Source organism: Dermacentor variabilis, chromosome 11 (genome assembly GCF_050947875.1).
Source record: "Dermacentor variabilis isolate Ectoservices chromosome 11, ASM5094787v1, whole genome shotgun sequence".
Taxonomy (NCBI): Eukaryota; Metazoa; Arthropoda; class Arachnida; order Ixodida; family Ixodidae; genus Dermacentor; species Dermacentor variabilis.
The window spans coordinates 112,447,141-112,470,997 of NC_134578.1; the positions used below are offsets into that span (position 1 = coordinate 112,447,141).

The 23,857-nt window shown below is 47.8% G+C and overlaps 1 protein-coding gene across 1 annotated transcript in view; it reads right to left on the reverse strand.

Moving 5' to 3' along the window:
- LOC142563433 (uncharacterized) overlaps positions 1-23,857 on the reverse strand; it is a 148,208-nt gene that overhangs the window by 9,828 nt on the left and 114,523 nt on the right. Inside the window, exon 7 of the mRNA XM_075673988.1 lies at positions 273-386. Within this exon, the coding sequence (XP_075530103.1) occupies positions 273-386 (114 nt within the window). The remainder of the gene's footprint in view (positions 1-272; positions 387-23,857) is intronic.

Sequence of the window (23,857 nt, forward strand, 5' to 3'; positions counted from 1 at the left end):
CATGCGCGTTATCAGCATGACGTAGCATTCGCGACAGAAACGTAACGAGCGCAGCGTTTTCAAGAAAGGAAATGCGGGCAAGACAGATGACGATTATGGGTGTGTGGCAAATATACACTCCAAAGGGTGTAAACGTTTCTTAGAGTGTAATAAAAGCTGGCGGGTCCTGTTAATGTGAGCCCACCCCCCTCCATTTCCATAAATCGTATGTTGCTTTGGACGACGGAGGGTCGCTTCACAGCTTTCCTCCTCTAGCTGTCAGCGTGCCTCACCTGTGCTTTGGTGAGCTGATCGGTCGTTTCGTCCATCTGGCGGGCGGCGTCAGCCAACCTGGCAGCCAGCTCGCCAAGCTGCGACTGAAGCGACTGCTTCTCGGCATCTGCGTCCTGCGAGATTTGGTCCTCCTTGAAACACTCCAAGATACTGATCCCCATTTCAAGTGTTCGGCTTCTTGGGCAAAGTAAACCAATGTCGCGCATAATTATTCGCATTTATGTACCCTTAGAATCTGAGCCAATACTCTGAAATTGGAGCACAAAAAAAAACTGTTTCAAGGGGAAGCAGATCGGAATATCAAGAAAACTAAGGTGCTCTTTATTCTTTGAACCCCGCTTCTCCTAAATCATTCAAGCAAGTTTACAATGTTTATCGCAGGATCGAGGTGGTCACAGCGGCTCACTCCTGTTCTTTCACAAATAAACATTTGATTTAAGCTAGTTTAATTACTCCGCCACAATAGGAAAGGAGGCGCATACACGAAGCTGGCGAATAAGCGCCACGTACGACGAATACAGTTGTCGCGTCCTGTTTGTACACCTCAATTCTTCGGCGATGTTTTGGCGCACCGTCTCGTATGGTCTTTCTTGCCACAGAAATCGGCGCCCAATGTTCGCTTCTCACTTTCCTATTAAAAGATTGTGCTACGGTAGTGGCAGGCAATAGTAGGCGCAATTTCTAAGATTTTCAACTGCTACAGCGACACAGTCGTTGTCCACTTGCCGGTTCTTAAAGGTATCATTGAGTCTTGCAGCACGCCTCTACAATTTTTCAACCGCATTCTGTACTTTAAGGCGAACCCAGAGCCTGGTTTGTAGCACGAACGTAATAAACTTGTGCATAGCAAAGATAATTTTCGAGTTACTCAATTTTTTTAATTTAGACTTAAGCGATTTAACTTGATTAGAGAAAAAATGGACCTTGCCAGGTCTGACTTTGGTGGCATCTGGCAGTATTTTCTAACTGTTTATTTTATTGTTCCCTGTTTTCCTTCATTCGTCGCTGGGTCGTACGAGACGCGCTTGGGATCATTATTACTAGGACGGGTTGCTCGGGAAGACGCGCAATAATTAAAGAAGTGAAATGTTATGGACAACGGGTTTTGTACTAATTAGCTGGAGTAAAATGCACTGTGGAGGTCTAACCTATAACAAGGTGTTGCGGAACCCACTGTGTAACTGCTGACTGGGCTTTGATGTCGTAGCGATTTTGACAGGCGTAACGTTATACCTACCCAGGAACCGGTTGCAATCCCAAAACGTATTAACTAACCACTTCACCGCAGACAGGAATACATTGCCTTCACATGTTCTTTTCAGACAGTACACCATACATCGGCACAGTTTCGTCATGAGCTGAATGCCTTGTTTTATAATTTTTTTCTTTTACCACAAGAGCATCTAGGAGCTGAAGACCGAATTTACTTTGTCCATCCATCCCTCCGTTCTCGCGTTAGGCTGACGCAGACGACAGCCGTCAATGTCATTGCGGAGTCATCTTCGTTCTCTCCTAGGCGTTCGGCCACGTGCTTCAGCGTCGCCATTGGGCGAGCATAAAATCATCTTCGCCCAACACCACGTCTCACTCTCTAGAATATCCAAAGCCTGAGCAAAGCACCTTAGAAGCGCTTCAATTTGCGACAAGGAAGTGTTATTAAGCAGATTAGTGAAGTGCATTATTTACTTTCTATTTACAATACCTACGGGTACATTGAAATGCATTGAGTAAGGGGTGTGACACTCTCTACAAAACACATAAAAGCTTATCATCAGATAAAAAAAGTAACAAAACAAAGGTTACAAATACTAGATTGGAACAATGTTAGACTATACTATTAGGCTACTATTCGTATCCGTAACGTCTATTCTCCTCGTCTGGATTGTTTCAACATAGAGGCGTGCTGATTTGCAGCCAAATTAGCATCTTATTAGGCTAAAAGAAGTTTCAGACCCCAGGCACTGAGATCTCACGTGGTGGGGATAGCAGTGCAGCAGGCTGGAATGCTTAGCTGCTAACTCCGCCTCAACATGTCTTTCGCAAGGGTTTATCACCAGACTTTGCCCAAATCAATGGCTTGAGGAACAGCAAGCAGTCGTAGCACTCTCTGCATTATTACTGCCGGCCCTTCAGGCAATATTACAGATTCATTGATTGCGTGTATAGGACATTACTTTTCTACTCTGGCATCCAAGTGGAAATGTACACATTGCAGCCGGGCGCATTAACCACTGGTCTTAACGCACAACATTTACGCTTCGTTAGCTGCGTAACGTTTTGGTAGCAACGCAGACTCTGAGAGTGGTGGTGTCGCAGCACCTATCTCGAATGCCACAAGACTCAATAGTCCGGAGGATAAGAACTTCATTCCGTGTATGGCAAATAATTTTCTAACTATTGTGGGAAGAAATACAGGAAGGTAGCCTGCTATCCGGTCGTTCTTGAAATCAATGTCCGCTTGCCCAAGAGAGCACACTACTCTCGCAGTCGCTGAGTTCAGTGCCAAAGGAATGCCTGAAGTACGGCCATTGTCTGCAAGGGAGAGGGGGCGCTGTAAGCTAGAAATATTCCAATCTGTTTCTATTCCATATCCAGTGTTAGCCTCCCCAGTTCGTGAACATGAGCTGCGCTGCGCCCTCTTCGGCTGTCTTTCACGCGACGTCACAAAGGCGCGAAAATACATCACGTCAAAGTGACGAGTATGCACAAAAGATGCATTATTATGCGGAAAATAACTTAGAACCGTCGGAGATTGCTTGTTCTTTCCATACACATACTTTCACGTGAATCTGGAGGTGCAGTAAACGGGAAGAAACGTTCAATACAACACTTTGAGTTAACTTAGTTTATTATTTTCAACAGTACCGGCGACACATATTAGAGGTAGTTTTACTATTCGCTTTGTCGAACAACGCACCCTAGATAATACGCGAAGCAAAATTTATGGCCTCTAGGTGGTTTTGTAAAACACGCAGGTTGCGGTAATAATTTTTGGTGCTCAAATAAAAATTAACTAATTCCGTTGGTATGAACATAACAAAATCGCTTTTACGTTAGCCTAATTTGTTATGTTATATATAGACAAATCAAAATCTACATTTCGAAAAGTTCACGTACTGCGCGAACGCAAACCTTGCGTAACTTCGTATTCAACGATGGCATTGTGGATGTAGTCTACGTCTAATTATCTTCAGTTTATTTTTTCAAATGCCCAATCAACAGCCGCCAAATTGCCGTAAGCAGCAGAGCAGACTGTGCTTTTAAACACCGACCAGAATGGATAGTTAAGCAAGTTGAGATCCGGGCTGTGGGGGGCCATTCTGAAGTGGATATGAAATTATGTTAGTTTTTTTTCGTGCACCATTATTACACTAGCTTCGCCTTGTAAGCCGCAACGGACTCCTGCTGCTATGTCCACTCACTTGCTCTGAAGTGCGAATCGGCACATGGCAGGACCTCCGCCGCCAGATCTACTGGGCAATTTAGGCTGTTCACTTTGGCTCCCTCTTTAAAAAAAAACCAGCTGCATCGTTGCATCAGAAGTGACTGCCTTAAAAGCCATCACTGATTGAGGCTGAAAAACTCTTGACGCAATCTTTCTACTAACGTCGGCTTCTTTTGAAGTTTGTGGTCAACGCACTGTGGTTTGCCAGTTTAAATGATGCTTGCTGCTGAACACTGCCTCGTTTTGAACAGAATGCTACGTTTGCTTGCAGTAGCGCCTGAGCGTTTCAGCAGGCCCTTGCATCTCATGACTCTGATCTCTTTCATGTGTTGTGTGAGTATGTGAGCTCCCTGAAACTTGTACTTGTGCAGCTTCTCTATCCCAATCCTTCAGACGGAAGGTACAGAAATTTCTTCTGTTTGGGTTATTTGGCTTCTTATAAATTCTGCGGTCTCACGTGCCAAAACCACGATATGATCAAGCTTCATGTTGCAGTGGAAGATTCTGCGTTAACTTAAATCGCCAGGTTATTTTTTTACGTGCAGCAATTGCACGGTACATGGGTGTTCCTTGCATTTAGTCCCTATCGATATGCAGCATATCGCTTCCTTGCAAATAATTTCTGGAGACTGAGGAAACATTTGCCGCACCAAGTCCCAAGCAATTAGTAGCTTTCAGATGTATTTATTGCTTCACAATATTGTGAGTATTAACTGCATAATTTTCCATTATGTGGGCAGCATACCAGAGTTTCATTATTTTCGAAAGACATGGAAATTTTTCTGGACTCAAAATGTGGCATTAAATTGAAGCAGTGATTGTAAGCCATTATTAAATCATAAGTAATTAATCCAAGGAGGATGCAGTGGCATCCGTTGAACTAGTACTTTTAACGTTTCTGATCGTAAATCCCACAACCTGCTTTTTAAGGCCAAACTATAATTTGCTTTGTAATGCAAAGCAAAACTGAATACATGCACCGATTGACAATAATTCGAGGAGGGAATGACACGCAACTACGACGCTGTCACTGGCCGTTAGTTTTCGTTTGAATATTGCGGGGTTAAATTCGCAGTAAAAGTGTATTAGTCAAGTGAGTAAATGCTTTAGCACTTGGAAGTCATTTTGTTACTTGATTGCGCACTTTGAACGGTTACATAAGAACCTGCTATTGCATGCACATTGGAGCACGTATTCAAATAGCTTATTTATGCTTCCTTTAAAAGTCAATGCATTCTAAGAAAAGGCAAATTCTTTAACAGTGCACCAATTAGTACGTCATCATTACTACGGCATATTCTTTGATGCGGTCTATTCCTTCCTTGCATTTTGTGTATACAGTAAAGATTCAGGACGCCAGGGAAGCAAGGCGAATAGTTCCGTTCACATTTTTGCAACGTTACATGAACAGACCTCCTTCTTCACTTATGTGAACTGCGTTGTTACTCTATTGTGCTGAGCCTCTATTATTTGTCTGGCGCTTGTTTCTAGTGTACGCAGTGCATCTTTGTAAGCCTTGAAAGAGACATTAAATTCATAAAGATACAACCACCTTGATTTTAGAGGTTATTTATATTGTAGGCGCATGGCTTCGCCGGAATGACCTCAGTATATTCATGAGCTGGGTTTCAAACATGTGTTCACATGAGCTTACCGTCGGGCTGTCTCCTCCACTCTCTCTATAGTGAGGCAAACTCCAACAATGCAAGAGAAGACAATACGTCCGTTCTGTCTCTGCAATTTTTCTGAAACACGCGTGTGGCCGTGGACACACTGTCGTCCATTATGCATATGACATGTCGCTCTCCGCAGACATCCTTGGCAGACATAATATACTGCCTCTAGTCTGGTCAACATCATTCTTTCCGGTGATTGCAAAATGGATTATGCATATTGTTCAATATTTCAAACTGCAACCGACAAAATGGGTAAAAAATGCGCTGCCAGATTTGTGTTCAGTAGTAGCGTTCGAACAACTTCCGTTCTCCTGAGCAACAAGTTAAATGAAAAGAAAGATATGTTGACATTGCTGCGTTAAAATTGTGCACATGAGCTTTATATCGCGGAGTCCAATGTCAGTACAGGCGGTAATGCACGGTAATAAAGAAATTAATACTTCAAAACACCTTCTCAATTCGCAGGACAATAAATTCATTATGTTGAGGTTAAGTCACAATCAAAGTTCTCAGGTCATCAACACCATTTCGCAGCCCATTCATACGTTTATAGAAAACAGAGAGCGTACAGATCTTTACTACCCTTTATGGGCCGTTGCTTTTCAATGATCTCCACCACGTTGCTAGAAAAATGCACCTAGCAGATGTCATTCAGTTTACGAACCACAGTCTCATAAATGTCAACGTGGAACAGGACCTACCTTGCACATACATGGCTTTTCGCTTTTCTATTAAAGATGAGGAACCAATATGGAGCAAAAGTATCAAACCAGCTAATTGTATACGAACCATATTCCCAAATACAAGTCACATTGTGCGAAATAAAAAGTCCCATTATCCGAAAATGCGAAACAGCGTAAGCTGGCCTCAATTCAATCATAGTTCTCCAGCTGCCCATGCTACACGTAATCACAGCATTGTCGAGAGGCGCAAGACAGGTTTGGAGTGTTCCGTTAAAAACAAATCTACCAAAGAGTGCCATGGAGGCAGGGAAAAGGCGAGAGCGAAATTTCTTAGTCCTTCACCAAACAAAGGCCTATGCAAAAGTAAAACACTTATTATTAATGGAAATGCTGTGAGCATCTTTGCCTCATATGTGCATCCACTTGACAATCATATGCCTGAATTTGAGATTCTGACTGAGAATAAATGACATTTATAATATTAGTATTTGTCAGACATATATGGCGATGTGTGTGACACTGCGCTCTTTGATGTCAGGTCTGAAGGTAAAAGATGAATATAGTAATCTACGATCACAATAAAAAAGTGCACTAAGACAGCATTAGCAGCAAGAAAATGCGGAACAAGTTGCTGAATAAAAAGAAGATCACTTACAAAATAAAACCTCAACACGCAATAAATTATAAGCCTTTACCCGGTTTTACAGTCCAGCCAAAACTACACGAGAGGAACTTGTGGAAGAGCTAATCTTCTCTTATTCTTTTATTATCCGCGGAGTACGATATTTGAATGTTTTGGAAAAAACCACATATATGTCTAGCGGCGCAATGCTTGGCCATGAACGGGATACGTATTGTTAGTGCATGATTCTCTCAATTCCTTGAAATTCCTCTCTTCTGAACGCTGGTGCTTCAGTTTCTAAGTAGGAAGGGAAGGACATTTCTACTATGCTTAAATGTAAATCACGCTCACGAAATATTTTTTAGCAGCCAAAAAACGAAATCGCTGTGCTACCTAAACTGCTAGACAGAGTTAGCAAACGAACAGGAGAGGAATAGACATTAAATAGGTGGCACCTCATTTGACATAAAACTATGCGATTTGGGAAATTTTGTCGAATAGAATAAAGAAAACGAAAAAGAAGTGAAGCCTTGTACTGTGAACTCAAATGTGGTAATCAATCAAGTCACGTTTACATAGCGCACCAGGGCGGTCGTGGCATTTTCTGCAGAAGAACGTTGAATCCCGCAACTGAATTCCTTATTGTCTGTGAGCCTTCTTTCGCGCAGTCGTTTTAAAGCAACACGCAGACACTGTTTTCGGTAATAATAAAAACGCGAGTAGCAGAAGGAAGCAGGAAGGCTGAAGATGAAGCCGTCTATTATGCCGACAAAAAGCTGTATGCACTTTGAACTCTGCCCCCAGCCAAAAACAACAAAGTATTATTACACTCTCAACGAGATAAGACGCCAGTCGCAGCCCCAACAGAACGTCCATGAAGTGAAGGGAAGGCTTCAGTGATTTACTGTTGTAGCGCCAGCAAGATCGATGCGATCGCCCTAGAAAGCAAGACGAGGTCAGGCGATGCTGTGAGCAGCGCGAGAGCTTAGTTGGCTGGGAACCGCAGAAATAAAATATTGGTTGCGTTTTAGCCCCGGTGCTAGAATAACGTCTCGTTGTCTCTCTTTCATGTCCTCTACAGTTGGTGACTGCGAACATCCGGATCAACACAAAAATTGTGCTTCGGTATAATGCAATGCACCACACAAAAACGAAGTAGAGCCATGTCGAACACTAACAACGAACGCCAGCAAGCATCGACCAACCCGGAAACCGTTAAGGCCGCCTCAACCGCTGCGGTAGCCTCGAAAGTCATTCGCCTGCCATAATTTTGGTAGCGGAACCCGACGGCGACGTTCATACAAGGAGAGGCCCGTTTCGAACCCTCGCGAATTACGTCACAGAACCGCAAGTACAAGATAGCGAAACGTGAACTCAAAAACTCCAACGAGCAGGAATTTATGGCAAGACTTGCCGAAAGATACATGCCACTCTCGAGCAGCGAGGAAAACGAGGCCGAGGCATCCGGTTCCCCGTACACGGGAGCGGACAACCCCGACCTCGATGAACCCTTCACCCTGGAAGAAATCAGGACCGGCCTTCAAAACTTGAATGGCACATCGGCCCCAGGTCCGGACGGTATTAGTAACAAGGCCCTTCGTAACTTGGACGAAGACTCCGTCCAATTCCTAGCGGATCAAATCAATCAGGTCTGGGCTTCCGGCAGGGTCCCACCGGAATGGAAGAACGCCACCACGGTTCTCATTCCAAAGCCCAACAAGCCCTCGGGCGTCGAGAACCTCAGACCCATATCACTGACGTCGTGCGTGGGTAAGGCGGCGGAACACGCCATTCAAAACAGAATCTCCAGATTCCTCGAAACCAAGGGGCTGTTACCACACACCCTCATCGGATTTAGACCCGGTCTATCAACTCAAGACACCATGATTTTAATCAAGCACCAAATCATTGATGACCCCATTAGAAACGCCAAGGCCATTCTTGGGTTGGATCTAGAGAAAGCGTTCGATAACCTCTCTCACCAATACATTGTGGACACCATTTCCGAACTCAACCTCGGAGCTAGGTTCCACTCGTACGTCAAGTCATTCTTGGATGCGTACACCCCGAAAACAACAGGGGCAGACGACAAGCGAGAGGACAATTCCTTCTTAACCAAGCCTTGGCGAACCGTGAACGCTAAGCTTTTGTGGACGCGGCGGCATACACGGGAAACAAAGCTTTCGCAGTGGCGGTTGTGGACGGCCGCGGATCCACAAGATATGCAGCCACGGTAATTGCAAGGAAGCCTGAACAGGCCGAACAGGTTGCGATCGCTGTTGCGCTCACCGACGACAATCTTTCCCATATCTACAGCGACTCCATAGCCGCTATCAGAGCTTTCCAGAAGGGCACGGTCTGCGCACAGGCTCTCAAAATTGTTTCAAAGAAAGAGATTAAGAAACACTTCATATACTGGTTCCCGGCACACTTAGGACCAAAGCTCGGCGACGTCCCCAACCTTAACGAGGCGGCACACGAGGCTGCGCGCGCGCTTACAGACCGCGCGGCTTCACCCGACCACTCGGAGAATAAGGACGCGCCCACTACATACAACGAAGTCACTAAACACTACTACCTACAACGCAGACAATATAGCACGCCACACCGCACGCTCACTCGAGCTCAAGCAGTTACACTCAGAATGCTACAAACAGACACATACCCCACTCAAAACAGATTACACCATTACATGCCTGAGCTCTACGACAAGTCTTATTGCACCAATTGCAATACATCCCTTAACGTTTATCATTTACTCTGGCCGTGCTCGCAAGCTCACGTAAACTACGAACAGGACAAGCGCAAGTTTGAAGAGGCAATCCGGAGCGAAGAACTCGCTCCCCAACTCTGGGCCGTCCAGCAGGTCCACGACGCCGCCAGGAAACTCAACCTCCCGGTTCCGTCGTGGGAGACGCCCACTCCATGAGAGCCCGAAGCTCTCGTGGCCTGCAGGACCTGAATAAAGTTGATTTCCTTCCTTCCTTCCTACCTCCTTGTTGTTGACGCGCTGCCTGTGGCCGTAGTCCACGAGATTTCCGACCTTCTTTCGTTCGCGCACACCCGCCCTGCGTCGCCTTATGATGTATTCGAAGCCACTGTACTGGATCGTACAGCTACGCCCGAAAGCTCACAAATACAACAGCTAGTCTCATTTGAACAGCTGGGCAATCAACGTCCGAGACACTTACTGCGCCAAATGCTTAACCTTCTCCTTGCCCGCGCATCGACCACGGGCAACGCCTCGTACGTGAGCTCTTTCTTCAGCTCTCTCCCACCGAAGTCCTGACGGTGCTGGTCACTACTTTACCCCAGAATCTGTCAGAGCTCCCTGCATTGACCGACAAGGTGATGGAAGTTGCCAATCCACTTCTACTGCTTGCAGCTGTGATGCCGGCCACTACTTTGACCCAGAATCTGTCAGAGCTCCCTGCATTGACCGACAAGGGGATGGAAGTTGCTAATCCACTTCCGCTGGTTGCAGCTGTGATGCCGGCCACTACATTAACCTACAATCAGTCAGAGCTGCCTGCATTGACCGCCAAGGTGATGGAAGTTGCCAATCCACTTCTATTGGTTGCAGCTGTGATGCCGGCCACTACTTAAACGCAGAATCTGTCAGAGCTCCCTGCATTGACCGACAAGGTGATGGAAGTTGCCAATCTACTTCCGCTCGTAGCAGCTGTGATGTCGGCTTCAGCGTCACACAATGCGCGTTCTTCCCCGCTAAACCGACCAGAGACAGCATCGAAAGCATTCCTCGTCGCTGAGATATGCGAAAGGCTGGACAAGCTCCTGGTTGCGACCACTCGTGGGCACGTTTCTCCTCGTTCCCGTCGCCATCACCAATCTCCATCTGGTCAACGCGGTCCATGCAGAGAGCACCTGCGCCGCAGTGCTCCAGACCAGCCAGCCATCAGCCGCCGTTTTGCTGCGGAAAACCGTCCGGCCGACCGCTAACGGTCACGGCCCCACTCCATGTCGGCTGTTCTACATCATCGACAACGTCACAGAGATACGGTTCCTGATTGACACGGGTGCACAGATCAGCATTCTACCTCATACACGACCGAATCACACAGCTGCTCCCATTGTGCACTTGCAAGCCGTTAATGGAACTCGAATTTCGGTATTTCGACTATGCTCGTTCACACTTAACCTGGGCCTGCGAAAGGCATTCTGATGGTTGTTCATTGTTGCCGGCATCAGTTCACTGATTGTCAGCGCTGATTTCCTCACCAACCATGGCCTTATAATAGACGTCAAACCACAACAACCTATCTTTCTGTGCAAAGTACTCCAGCGCCGGAGACCACAGATTTAGCGATCGTTTGCGCTACAGTTTCCAATGGACCCTTTGCGGTTTTGTTACAAAAAATTCAAGAAATCTCCGCACCGCCCAACTGGAAATAACCCGTCTCCCACGACTTGGGATCCCACGTCATCACTTCAGGACCTCCGGCATTTTTCCGACCACGTCAACTTGCTACGGATAAACTCGAAGTTGCACGTGGAGAGTTCGAGCACATGCTGGAATTAGGCGTTATTCGGATATCCGCCTCAAACTGGGCAGCTACACTCCACATGTTCTTTAAGAAATCGGGTGACTGGAGGCCATGCGGAGACTAAAGATGTCTGAATAGTTAAGACTATTCCGGATCGGTACCCTTTGCCCAGCTTGCAAGATTTCGCCATCGCTCTGCACGGCACCAACGTCTTTTTAAAGTATGACCTTGTCCGTGCATACCATCCAAATCCTGTGGTTGAGCAAGACATACCTAAGACGGCCACTACAACGCGATCCGCACTCTTCGAGTTTCTAGAAATGCCGTTCGTTTCAGGAACACCGCCAAGTCAGTCCACTGTTTTGTTGACACGCTAATGCGTTGGCTACCCTTCGTATTCGCCTACGCCGACGACTTGTTGGTAGCAAGCAAATCCGTCGAAGAACATTCAGAATATCTACGCCTTTTGCTCCAACGACTACTGGAACACAGCATCGTTATCAACGTCACCAAAAGCGAGTTTGGTGTTCACAACTTGGTCTTTCTAGCGCATCACCTCGATGCCAGAGGCATTCGCCCACTTTCGTCAAAAATTGAAGCACTAGAGGCCTTTCCCAAGCCCACAATGATCACGAAGCTACAACAGATCCTCGGCGTGATTTTTTACCACCGATTTATCAGGAAGCCAGCTGCCATAGTCGCGCCTCCGGATCACCTTCGTACCGACAAGAACAAGACGTCCTTGCTGCATTGGGACGTCGCCACTGAACACGCGTTCACTAAGATCAAGGACCCAGTTCCAAAAGGCGAACTTCTTGCACATCCTAACCTCACGGCATCACTGGCCCTCATGACGCATGCGTCCAGCACAGCCGTGGGTGCGGTTCTCGAGCAGCACATAGATAATTCATGGCATTGATAATATACTCATTCCAACCCAAGCTCGCTACAGCACTTTCGGTCAACAGTTTCATGCAATTTACCTCGCCATCCGCCACTTCGCTATATTGTCGAGGGCCGACTCTTTACCATCTTCACGAATCACAACCGCTTGATGTATGCGCTTTGCGGAGTGTCGTCGACACATGCGTCACGATAAATCCGCCGTTTCTTGTTAATATCGGAATTCTCCACGGACGTCCGACACGTCAGCGATGACCAGAATGTACCTGCTGGCATCTTGAACTTTGTGAACGCCGTGAGACCATCTGCACGCTCTGCGCTACTCGATGTAGAGACACACGCCGCACATCAAGTTATAAATCCCGACATCTTTCAACTGCTCTCATGGAAAATAGCACTGCGGTTGTGCGATATCCTGCTTGATGGTGTCACACTCGTTTGCGCCACTTCTAGAGGCACACCGAGACGATCTGCCCCAGCACGTTGCGCAAGCAGCTTTTCAAGTTATTAATCCCGAGATCTTTCAACTGCTCTCGTGGAAAATAGCACTGCGGTTGTGCGATATCCTGCTTGATGGTGTCGCACTCGTTTGCGACACTTCTAGAGGCACACCGAGACGATCTGCCCCAGCACGTTGCGCAAGCAGCTTTTCGAGACACTGCGCCAGCTCGCTCCCTCCAGTGTTCGTGTGAGACAGCGCCTTATCTCATTGCGCTACGTACAGCCCCAGATGAAGGCCGATGTACGCTACTGGGTTCCTGCATGTGCACTCTGCCAGCGTGGAAAAGTCCATAGGTATCCTGTTTCGTCAGAACGCCAGTGTCTCCAACCTGATCATCGTTTCGATGTTGTTCACATTGACATTGTGGGACCACTACTACCGTGTCAGGAATTTCACTACCTGCTCACCTCTATCGACAGGTTTAACGTTTGAGCAGAAGCAACGCCAGGTAGAAAGATCTGCTGCAATGGTCACGGCCGCTTTTGTCACAACGTGATTTGCTCTCTTCGGACGCCGCAGCAAATATTATTGCTGACAGAGGACAACAATTCAAGCCCGCTCTTTTTTAAGAGGTCCTGCGCTTGCTTGGCACAAATCGTATGCTCACGGCCGCCTACCATCCCCAAACCAATGGCCTCGTACAACGCTTTCATCGAGATCTCACGTAAGCGCTGATTGCTAATGGCACTACATCGCGACGGGGTCAATTTCTACCACCAGTTCTTCCACGTATCCGGTGCGCTTAGAAGTCGGACATCAGGTGCTCGAGTGCGGAGCTCGTCTAGGGCACTACGCTCCGTCTGCGTAATGACTTCGTCTCACAACCACCTTCGGGTGCTCTGTTTCCTCAAGAATATGTGCACCTTCTTCACGACCTCTTGCGAGACCTAAAACACTGTCCGCCGCGTCCTGTTCCCCCGCACGCGCACCTTTCGTTTCAACTGACCTTGCCAACGCAACCTACGTCTTCATGCGCTATGGACCCACTCGGCATCTTTCCAATCACACTACCGCGGACCATTTCCCGTGCTGGAGAGACGCGAGTCCGGATGCTTCGTCCGCATTCATGGCAAACGCGACACCACCGCACCTGACCGGCTAAAGCCATCCTACTGCGAGGCTACTCCCACAGTCCAATTCGTCAATTCAAGCCCGGACGTCTCCTTTCCGGTCGATACGCACGCTTCTTCAGTCAGCCAAATTTCATGGACGAGCTCATATTGTTCGCACATCATGCTGCTCTCTAGCGGTGGAGCTGTGTAGCGACAGCGACATCGACGCGATCGCCTTAGGAAAGAAGTCGAGGTCAGGCGCTGCCACGAGCGGCGCGGGAGCTCAGTTGGCTGGAAACCGATGAAATAAAAGATTAGCTTAGCTTGAGCTCCGGCGCTGGAATAATGCTGGGGCGCGGGCATTGTGTGCCAGAGAGGAAACAAGGAGAACAGGAAACGTTTCAGATCGTAATAGTGAGCTCTCGGGCTTTCGGCTACGTGCCTGGCGGATTTAATCAATTTTTTGTAGGTACCAAGTAGTGTTTTGTAAGAGAGTTAATTGTTTGATAGGGAGGTAGTGCCACAAATGTTGAAAATATTCTCCAGGGGACGGCCCAGGGCGATATCTGCCTTACGCGGACTCCTTACCACCTGATCAATTTCCTCCTGGAGCTTTCTTTCTTGGAGCGGTATGCAGAATTGCTGTGGCACTCGCATCTTTGCATGGAGGAGCCATCTAGCCCAACTACCCGCAAGAAGCGCACGCGGAACTTCCCATCACCACTTGCACATCACTAATCTACGACAGTTTGGCAGAGGTGGAATGGCTTGTCGTTCGCCAGACCAGGTGTAGGTGTGATACCTGCTTAAGTGCTCATCATTAGGATAAATCCAAGTGAGCAACTTCATCAGCGCGCATCTTGCCTGCAATAAGGGAATAGTTTGTGGTGTGGACTCCAATTTAAGTCCGGCAGAGGCTCTAGAAAAGCTATCCGAGGCTGCGGTAATTACAATTTATCGGTGCAACAGAATGGTGGACAATGCGCGTATCCCTACTGAGTCAGTAATTACCACGTTCGCGGGTACATCTTGCTCTACTGAGACAAAAGTCTGGCCTCTAATCTTCCGAGTGGGCCCGCTTGCCTCGCGTCCATTACAATGTCGGAATGGTTGGCGCTATAGTCATAGCATAGTTGGTTGTAAATGTAGCCTTCCGTGTTGAGCCTGCGGCGACAGCCATTCCGCTAGTTATTGGTCGGCTCAGTCGGACTCATGCTGCCTTTTTCGTGGAGCCCGGCCGAGTGCTCAAATCGCCCTGCTAGAACTCAAGATGCCCAAATACTGGAAGTTATGGACAAAAGGCATTGCTCAGGCTGGAAAGTCATTGCGGCGGTAAAGAGCCCACGATTATGCGAGTGTTGCACCCCGACACCAGGCTGTCGTTCATGGAGGCTTGTCCGAAGTAATCGCACAAGCTATTCAACTGTATTTCTAAAGTTATGAAGGGTATTGTAGAAACCGTCACGGAACGTTTTAATGGACTTGTATCCTCACAATTATTACAGACCTATATTGCTCATCCGATAAACTCTGACATGAATGCAAGTTCACCTCTCTCTCAGGAATATGGGGAAATTGCGACATCTCACATTAAGCAGGTTCTGTTCGAGGTTACTCAAACTACGTCACTACTAGCCCGGAAAACTTTCATTATCAGGATACCTCAAACATGGAAGCTGACGTGAGCGCATAGAAAAGGAGGTGTTCTCCCCTGGAGGCTGCCAGTTCACACTCAACTTGTAAATCCATGAAAATACTTTTTGAAATCAATCGGAAATGTAATATTTTGGCGGACGCTGTTGCCTCAGCGGTGCTCTTATCACCGGAAGGTAGAGGAAGGTGCTACATAAAAACTGCAGATCAATATTCGCTGTTTCCACTGATTTAAACGTTCTATCTTCCCAAATTCCTCCGCATGTTATTTTACTGCAAGAAACTGGGTTTGCTTGCGTAGTTTTAGGTCCTTTCGCCTAGATCCCCTGTCTAGAGGCGGGAGGTTGTTAATTATCACCTCAAAGAAGTTTTGCGAAAGGGCAGATAGATGATTCCAGCTGATGTCTGGAGAATGTGAAATTCTAGGCGTAGAAATTAGTCTCCCTAGCTGTAGGCTTTTCTCGTCGGTTAATATTGTCACAGTCGGTAATGTGTGAAGAAGAGGACTATGATGGTGGCCTGAAAGATGACGAGGAAGAGGGTAGTTTTTTTATCGCTGCTCTACGCTTGTTGGCCCTGCCATTAAAAGCCATCTGTAAATAGACGCCCGCTTCTTCCTTTCCGTAACATCATTGGTGGACGTGCGGGGTAATCACTTGCGCAAGACGGAGCTCCGCAGCGGACGTAACCTGGCCACCATGTCATCCGAAGGAGACAGTTCAACCAGGGCCCCGTCGTCGCCACCGACGGTCATCCTGGCCCAGCCTCGCGACCCTGGCATGTTTTCCGGGATCGACAACGTTGACGTCGATGACTGGTTGCAGAATTACGAGCGGGTCAGCGCACACAACAGGTGGGACAACACGCTTATGCTGGCCAATATAATATTCTACCTCAAGAAAACGGCACGGGTCTGGTTCGAAACACACGAAGAAGAGATTACGAGTGTGGACCAGTGCAAGCAGAAGCTTAGAGATTTGTTCGGCAAGCCCGTCGGCCGCCAACGTGCTGCGAAGAAGGACCTTGGGACCCGTGTACAGGCGTCCACTGAATCTTACGTGGTGTATATCCAGGACGTCCTCCCTCTTTGCCGCAAAGTAGATAACAATATACCAGAGGCAGACAAGGTCAGCCACGTCTTAAAAGGCATCGCGGACGACGCGTTTAACCTGCTTGTTTATAAGAACGTAACAACGGTCAATGAGATCATTAACGAATGTCGCCGCTTTGAAGACGCGAAGAGTCACCGCATAGTTCAACAGCTTACGCGGCTACCCAATACTGCAGCTTCATCGACGTGCGAAGACATTTGTCCACCGCGTGAGCCCACCTCCTCCGAGAACGTCGTACGTATCGTTCGGCGAGAAATCGAAGCAGTGTCTCCTGCCACGCCTGTGACGCAGTGCTTGACGATTCCAGGCCGCTTGTGTCACTCATTCAGTCGGTCATTCGCCAAGAACTTGCCAATGTAGGTCTTCCGTCCATCTGCTCCGCCAGCCGTCCTGACTTTGCTTTGTCTGCTGCCTCTGCCCCTGTTCGCCGGAGCCAATACGGTTCATATCCGGGCTATCGCAACCCGGCCGAATGGCGCACCCATGAAGATAGACCCATCTGCTTTTACTGTGGACGTGTGGGCCACATCTCTCGCCACTGTCGAAGCTCCTGGCCAGCCCACTCTCGACCAAGCTTTCCCGCCTACCGCCGCTCCCCACTGAATCCCCGCCCGCCATCCCTCTCCACTGAGGTTGAAGACGCACCTGACAACGCTCGAGCAACCGCGACCAGCCGATCACCATCACCCCATAGTCGCCGCTCCCGTTCGCCCCATCTGCGTCGCTCTCCATCCCCAGCTTACCGTCACCGCTGTCCGACGGGAAACTAACTGGGGCAGCTCCTGGAGGTGACGCTGCTCTAGAACACCGGCCTGAAATTCCTCTGCTGACCCTGCCTACTAATTGGAACCTTCTGGACGTGGACGTGGATGGTTTGGCCGTTACAGCACTCATCGACACTGGAGCCCAAATTTCCGTTATGAGTGCGGAGTTTCGAACGCGCTTGAAGAAAGTACTGACTCCTGCTGCGACTCGACTGCTCCAGGTCGCCGACGGTGGAACTCCAGTTGTGCTTGGAATGTGTACTGCTCGTGCCAGTGTCGCCGGTCGCAACACGTCCGTTTTGTTGAGTGTGCTCGAACGTTGCCCTCACAATGTTATCCTCGGACTCGACTTTCTGGCCGCCCATTCTGCTCTGATTGACTGTTCCGCCGGCGTTCTACAACTTAACCTACCCCTACCTGTTCCCATTGACCTTCCTGCTCATGCTCCAACTCAACTTTGTTCCGCGGATTTTATACGCCTGCCAGCTCTTGCAGTAACCTGCATCCCTGTCTTACCCTGCCCACCTGTACCTGACGGAGACTACGTCCTTACTCCCGCGACTTCAGTCCTGCTTTCTCACAATGTCTCCTTCCCACACACCATCCTTTCTGTTGCGGACAATCAGACATGTCTTCCCATCCTAAATTTCAGACAGTGCCCACAAGTAGTAACTCGAGGCATTTCTCTTGCCACGTTGTCACCGACGCACGAGTGCCACATTTCCGCTCTATCTGTTGCGCCGTCTTCGACCAATGCTCATTCTCCGCCGTCTACATCAGCCCCGACGGACGACTTTACAAAAATGATTGCACCGGACCTCTCGACCCAACAAGCAGCAGAGCTCCGTTGCCTCCTCGAGTCCTACTCCGACATTTTCGACCTGAACGATCGCCCTTTGTGTCAAACTACGGTCGTGATGCATCGTATAAATACCGGCGATGCAGCACCTGTTCGCCGACGCCCATACCGGGTGTCGCCTTTTGAGCGACACGTTATCCAGAGCGAGGTTGACAAGATGCTTGACAAAGGGATTATTGAACACTCTTCCAGCCCGTTGGCGTCCCCTGTTGTTCTCGCCAATAAGAAGGATAACAGCTGGCGATTCTGCGTTGACTATCGTCATCTAAACATGATCACCAAGAAAGATGTATATCCACTTCCCCGCATTGACAATGCTGTGGATTGTCTCCACGGTGCCACTTATTTTTCATATATAGACCTTCGCTCTGGATATTGGCAAATTGCCGTGGATGAAATGTACCATGAAAAGACCGCATTCGTCACACCAGATGGCCTATATCAGTTCCGGGTAATGCCTTTTGGCTTGTGCAATGCCCCGGCCACCTTTGAACGGATGATGGACATGCTATTGCGTGGTTTGAAATGGTCCATCTGTTTGTGCTACTTGGATGACGTCATCGTATTCTTTTCAACTCTTCAACTCATCTTGAAAGACTTTCATCTGTTCTTTTTGTTTTTCGCACCGCTGGCTTGCCGCTGAACTCGTCCAAGTGCCACTTCGGTCACCGCCAAATAACCATGCTCGGACACCTCGTCGATTCGTCAGGCATTCGCCCCGACCCCTCTAAAGTTCATGCTGTGCAGAATTTCCCCGTACCAACTTGTGCCAAAGATATTCGCAGCTTTATTGGCCTTTGCTCGTACTTCCGCAGGTTTGTGGAAAATTCCGCCCATGTTGCCCGTCCCCTGACTGACCTCCTGAAGAAAGACGTTCTTTTCTGTTGGGGCTCTGAACAAGCGTCTGCTTTCTCGCAGCTCATCACGCTGCTCACCACACCTCCTGTTCTCGCCCATTTTGACGCCTCCGCTCCGACAGAAATCCGCACTGACGCCAGTGGCTACGGAATCGGTGCAGTTTTAGCTCAACGCCAATGTGGGCACGGCCGCGTCATCGCCTACGCCAGCCGCCTCCTCTCTCCCGCAGAGCGCAATTACTCGATTACTGAGCGCGAGTGTCTCGCCCTCATTTGGGCGGTGGGCAAGTTCAGACCCTATATATATGGTCGGCCATTTACAGTTACAACCGACCACCACGCCCTTTGTTGGCTTTCCTCCCTTAAGGATGCCACCGGACGCCTCGGTCGCTGGGCCCTACGGCTGCAGGAATACACATACACTGTGGTCTACAAGTCAGGTCGTCTACATCAGGACGCCGACTGCCTGTCTCGTCACCCGTCGATGTACCGGACGGCTTAGTGGATGTCGCACCGATCTGCATTCTTTCGCTCTCTGCCTTGCAAGAAATTTGCGCTGAACGATGCGATGAGTCGTTACGCCCCATTATCAAACGCCTCCTCTCTGATCCGTCTGACCCATCCCTTCACATGTTCGTACTACAAAATGGCATCCTGTATCGCCGCAACATGCACCCCGACGGGCCCGAGCTCCTAACCGTCATTCCGTCTCATCTGCAACAGACTGTACCGCAGCAACTGCACGACGTTCCCACCGCTGGACACCTTGGCGTTACGCGGACCTATGACCGAATTCGGCGACGGTTTTTCTGGCCCCGTCTCAACCGCGCCGTTCGGCGCTATGTTGCCGCGTGTGAGTCGTGTCAACGCCGGAAAAGACCAGCTGTGCCTCCTGCCGGACTGCTCCAGCCTTTGGATATACCGGCCGACCCTTTTCTTCGCGTTGGCGTTGATCTTCTCGGACCATTCACTATATCGAATGACGGAAATAGGTGGATTGCCCTCGCTACGGACTATACAACTCGCTATGCCATTACTAGAGCCCTACCGACCAGCTGCGCTACAGACGTCGCTAATTTTTTGCTTCACGATGCTATCTTGCACCACGGTGCACCTCGTCAACTTCTCACCGATCGCGGCAGATACTTTCTTTCCAAAGTCATAGACGACTTACTTCGATCATGTGCTACTAAACACAAACTTACTACCGCTTACCATCCTCGAACTAACGGTCTTACCGAACGCCTGAACCGCACATTAACTGACATGCTAGCAATGTATGTTTCCTCCGATCATCGCGACTGGGACATCGCTCTACCATTTGTCACGTTCGCCTACAATTCCTCGCGCCACGACACAGCAGGCTATTCCCCCTTCTATCTCCTCTTCGGCCGTGAGCCAACTTTGCCTTTCGAGACACTCGTCTCGACCACGCTCGACTCGCCGACAGAGTACACTCGGGATGTCATAACCACAGCGACCCAAGCAGGCCAGATTGCCCGCATTCGCCTTTCTGCTTCACAGACACGCCAGAAGTGACGTTACGACCAGCGCCATCACGACGTGCATTACGAACCAGGTGCTCTTGTGCTAGTCTGGTATCCAACTCGGCGTGTTGGTCTTTCGGAGAATTTCCTCTCGCGATAATATGGCCCTTACCGCATCCTTCGCCAGGTGACTCCTGTCACATATGAAGTGTCTCCGCTGGATTCCACGGTGCCTTCACCTCTCTCTGACATCATCCACGTCAGCCGTCTCAAACCTTACCTTTCTCGGACAGATGAGCCGCACCAATAAGGTGCTTTTTCCGACGGGGGTGATGTCACAGTGGGTAATGTGTGAGGAAGAGGACTATGATGGTGGCCTTAGAGACGACGAGGAAGAGGGTAGTTTTTTTTATCGCTGCTCTACGCTTGTTGGCCCAGCCATTAAAAGCCATCTGTAAATAGACGCACGCTTCTTCCCTTCCGTAACATCGTGTACTTTCATTCGACTGCGCAGAATACAAGCCCATTAGACTCAGTTCTGGGAAAATGCGGTAAAGAGATGGTATAGACTGGAGAGTTAAACTCATATCGTGCGTCATGGGGATCCAGATCAGAACAGTGTGTAAAGCCTCTGGGACTGGGCAACAACTAATAATATTTTTGTCAAAATTCCGGTTTAGTTATATTTCTTCGCGGACAGTTTAGATCTGTGCTCAGATCTGCGTTTAGACCTTTCCGTATCCTCATGGGAAACGACAGATGTTGGCACAAACAGTGATCCTTTTGCAGTTGTGTTTGAAGTGATAGGTGCGCAGCCCACCGTGGAGGTTCGAATCCACTTCTTCAGCATTATCACATATTTATAAAGTGCTTACAGACCACTCGCAAGTCAACTGAACATTATTCATCGAATGTTGACGATATGTTCGCCATCTTAGATACGTCGCGGAAAAGGCGAGAATTCCAGTTAAAGGCAAGCAATAACACCGCTTCGACAAATTGTTGCAATGACGATTGCTCGCGGGACTACAAGTGATGCAAAGCTGTATGGAAATATCTCGAGCATAAGTAGTCACCGAAAAACTGGAACTATAAATTTATTGTTGGAACGTTTAAAAGAACGGCATCTAAGGCAAAAGATACTTACAATGGCCGTCATTCCAAATTTCTTTCAAAGTCAAAAATAAGCGTGCAGGGTTTCAATTTTTAAGTTCCCAAATATGAATCCGCGTCCCTTGCACCTCGAGTCAAGAGTTTTAATCACTAGCGATTAAGCTGGATATCTAGATGTAATTGCGAGACGGTCGGAGACCTGATTCACAACTTGCCACGCGTCCTCTCTTCAGAGACAGGGCACATTAGAAGATTTCGAAAAGATTTCTTTGTGAGAATTGTCCCAAGCTGTTTCATGTTTACCAGCTGCAGGCCCAGGTCCCGTTGGTCTCACTACTAAAATGATTCAACTTCTCCTTGACGTCACTCCTAACGACTTGTTAGATGCCGTAAATTACACACTAGAATATGCATGGATCCATTCTGCGTGGACAACCGCGAAAGCGATTCCACTGCTGTATAACCAAAGGCATGTTCTAGACAATATTCGGCCGCGCTCTCTCTAACATTCAATTTTGTAAAATTATCAGAAAGATTATTACATGCACGTATGATTAAATTTGTGACCACAATAGAATTTGTGAGACCCTGACTAATTCGATTTATACCTGGGGGTGTCAATTTGGTGCGCGCACGTCGACCTAGAGAGCCGAATTCAGTTGGCTCCTAGCCAAAAACAATGTGGACCTTTAGTTACACTAGACTTTTCTAAAGCGTACGATAGTATGAAATATCAATGAACAGGATGCAGGATATTTAATTACTGTAATATTTCGTAACATAGACTGCTGAGTACTTGCAGGGCAGAGAGTTTTGCTGTGCACAAAGTGGGCTTTCATTGGGAAAATTCAGTCAAGCAGGCTAGTTTCCACAAGGTGCAGATTTATCCCCGCTGGTGTTTACCACCTTACTCCGCTCCATTTGTTGTTACCAGAATCTAAGCGCGTACGTTACACCGATCATATAGCGTTTTTTGCTTCGGCAAATGATATTCAGTCACTGTACGAGTGCTTACAGGAATACTTATGCGAGCTAGAAGCAGGGCTCGACAGTATCCGCTTGTCAGTAGATGTCAGAAATGAGGAGAAAAATCCGAAGAAACGCTTTTCCGAGAAATGAAGTCACGGTGACTGGACCGCCTATCAACAGGTCACCGGCAAATATAGAGATGCAAATGAAGAACGCCAAGCACACTTTCTTCGGCACTAATCCACCTGCTTTGTTAAAAAGAAGACCCCAACAATTTCTGTAGTGTTATTAAGGGTGCACGCGAAAACTTTTTGTCAATAACTGAGGACAATGGCCTTAGCGTTTCTGGTTCGCCATGATGTTGCGTATTCAACGAAGTATTTTCAAAAGCATTTCTATATGAGCGTGTTGGGTGCCTGCCAGAATTTGTGACGCGAACTTTCGTACAATGGTTCCTGTGGTAATTGAATACGATGGTGTCGTTGGCCTCATTAGCAATTTAAAGGCTTCGTCATCATTCGGTATTGAAGTTGCAAACGCAAAATTTTTGAAAAGTACGGTTGGTTACTCGTTCATTTCTTGCATGAACTTTTTGCTCAAACCAAATTCTGGTGTGCTGCCTTGTGATTGAAAGGTGGTCAAAGTGGTGCCGTTATTTAAATCTCATGACACTCATACTGCGCTGAATTGCAGTCCAATATCACTTACCAGTGTCCCTTCTAAGATCTTTGAACATGTCATTTATTCTTACCTGGTTAACTTTATTGAAACTAATTCTTTTTCCACATCTCGCAAGCATGGTTTCAGGAAGACATTCTCCTGTGAAACGCAGTTAATTTGATTTACTAATGATCTAGCAGCTCTAGACTTGGGATTTTGTATTGATTGTGCATACTTCGCTTTCCTTAAAGCTTTTGACCTTGTCTGCCATGAAGTACTTTATCTTAAGCTCAGTAAACTAAATCTTGACCCTAATATTCTTGCATTGATAAAAAGCGTTTTCATAAACTGACAGCAATTTGTAACTGCTTATGGTTACGATTCTTCTCTATGTCCTCTCGTTTCAGGCGTGCCCCAACATGCTGTCCTTGGGCCCCTTCTTTTTCCAATTAACGTAAACGATTTGCCTGTTTGTATTAACTCTTCTATTAGGCTTTTTGCAGAATACTCTGTTGTATATCGCAAATGTCCGCTGATACAGACTGACTTTAACAATATTTCTGATTGGTGTAACACATGGAAAATGAAACTCAACGCGACGAAGTGCAAACTAATGAAAATTTGTCGTAAACTTTCCAGTAACGCTTCTAAGTACAGCATAAGTGCTTCCCCTCTTGAAGAAGTGACTACTTACAAGTACTTAGGCATCCTCATTAATGATA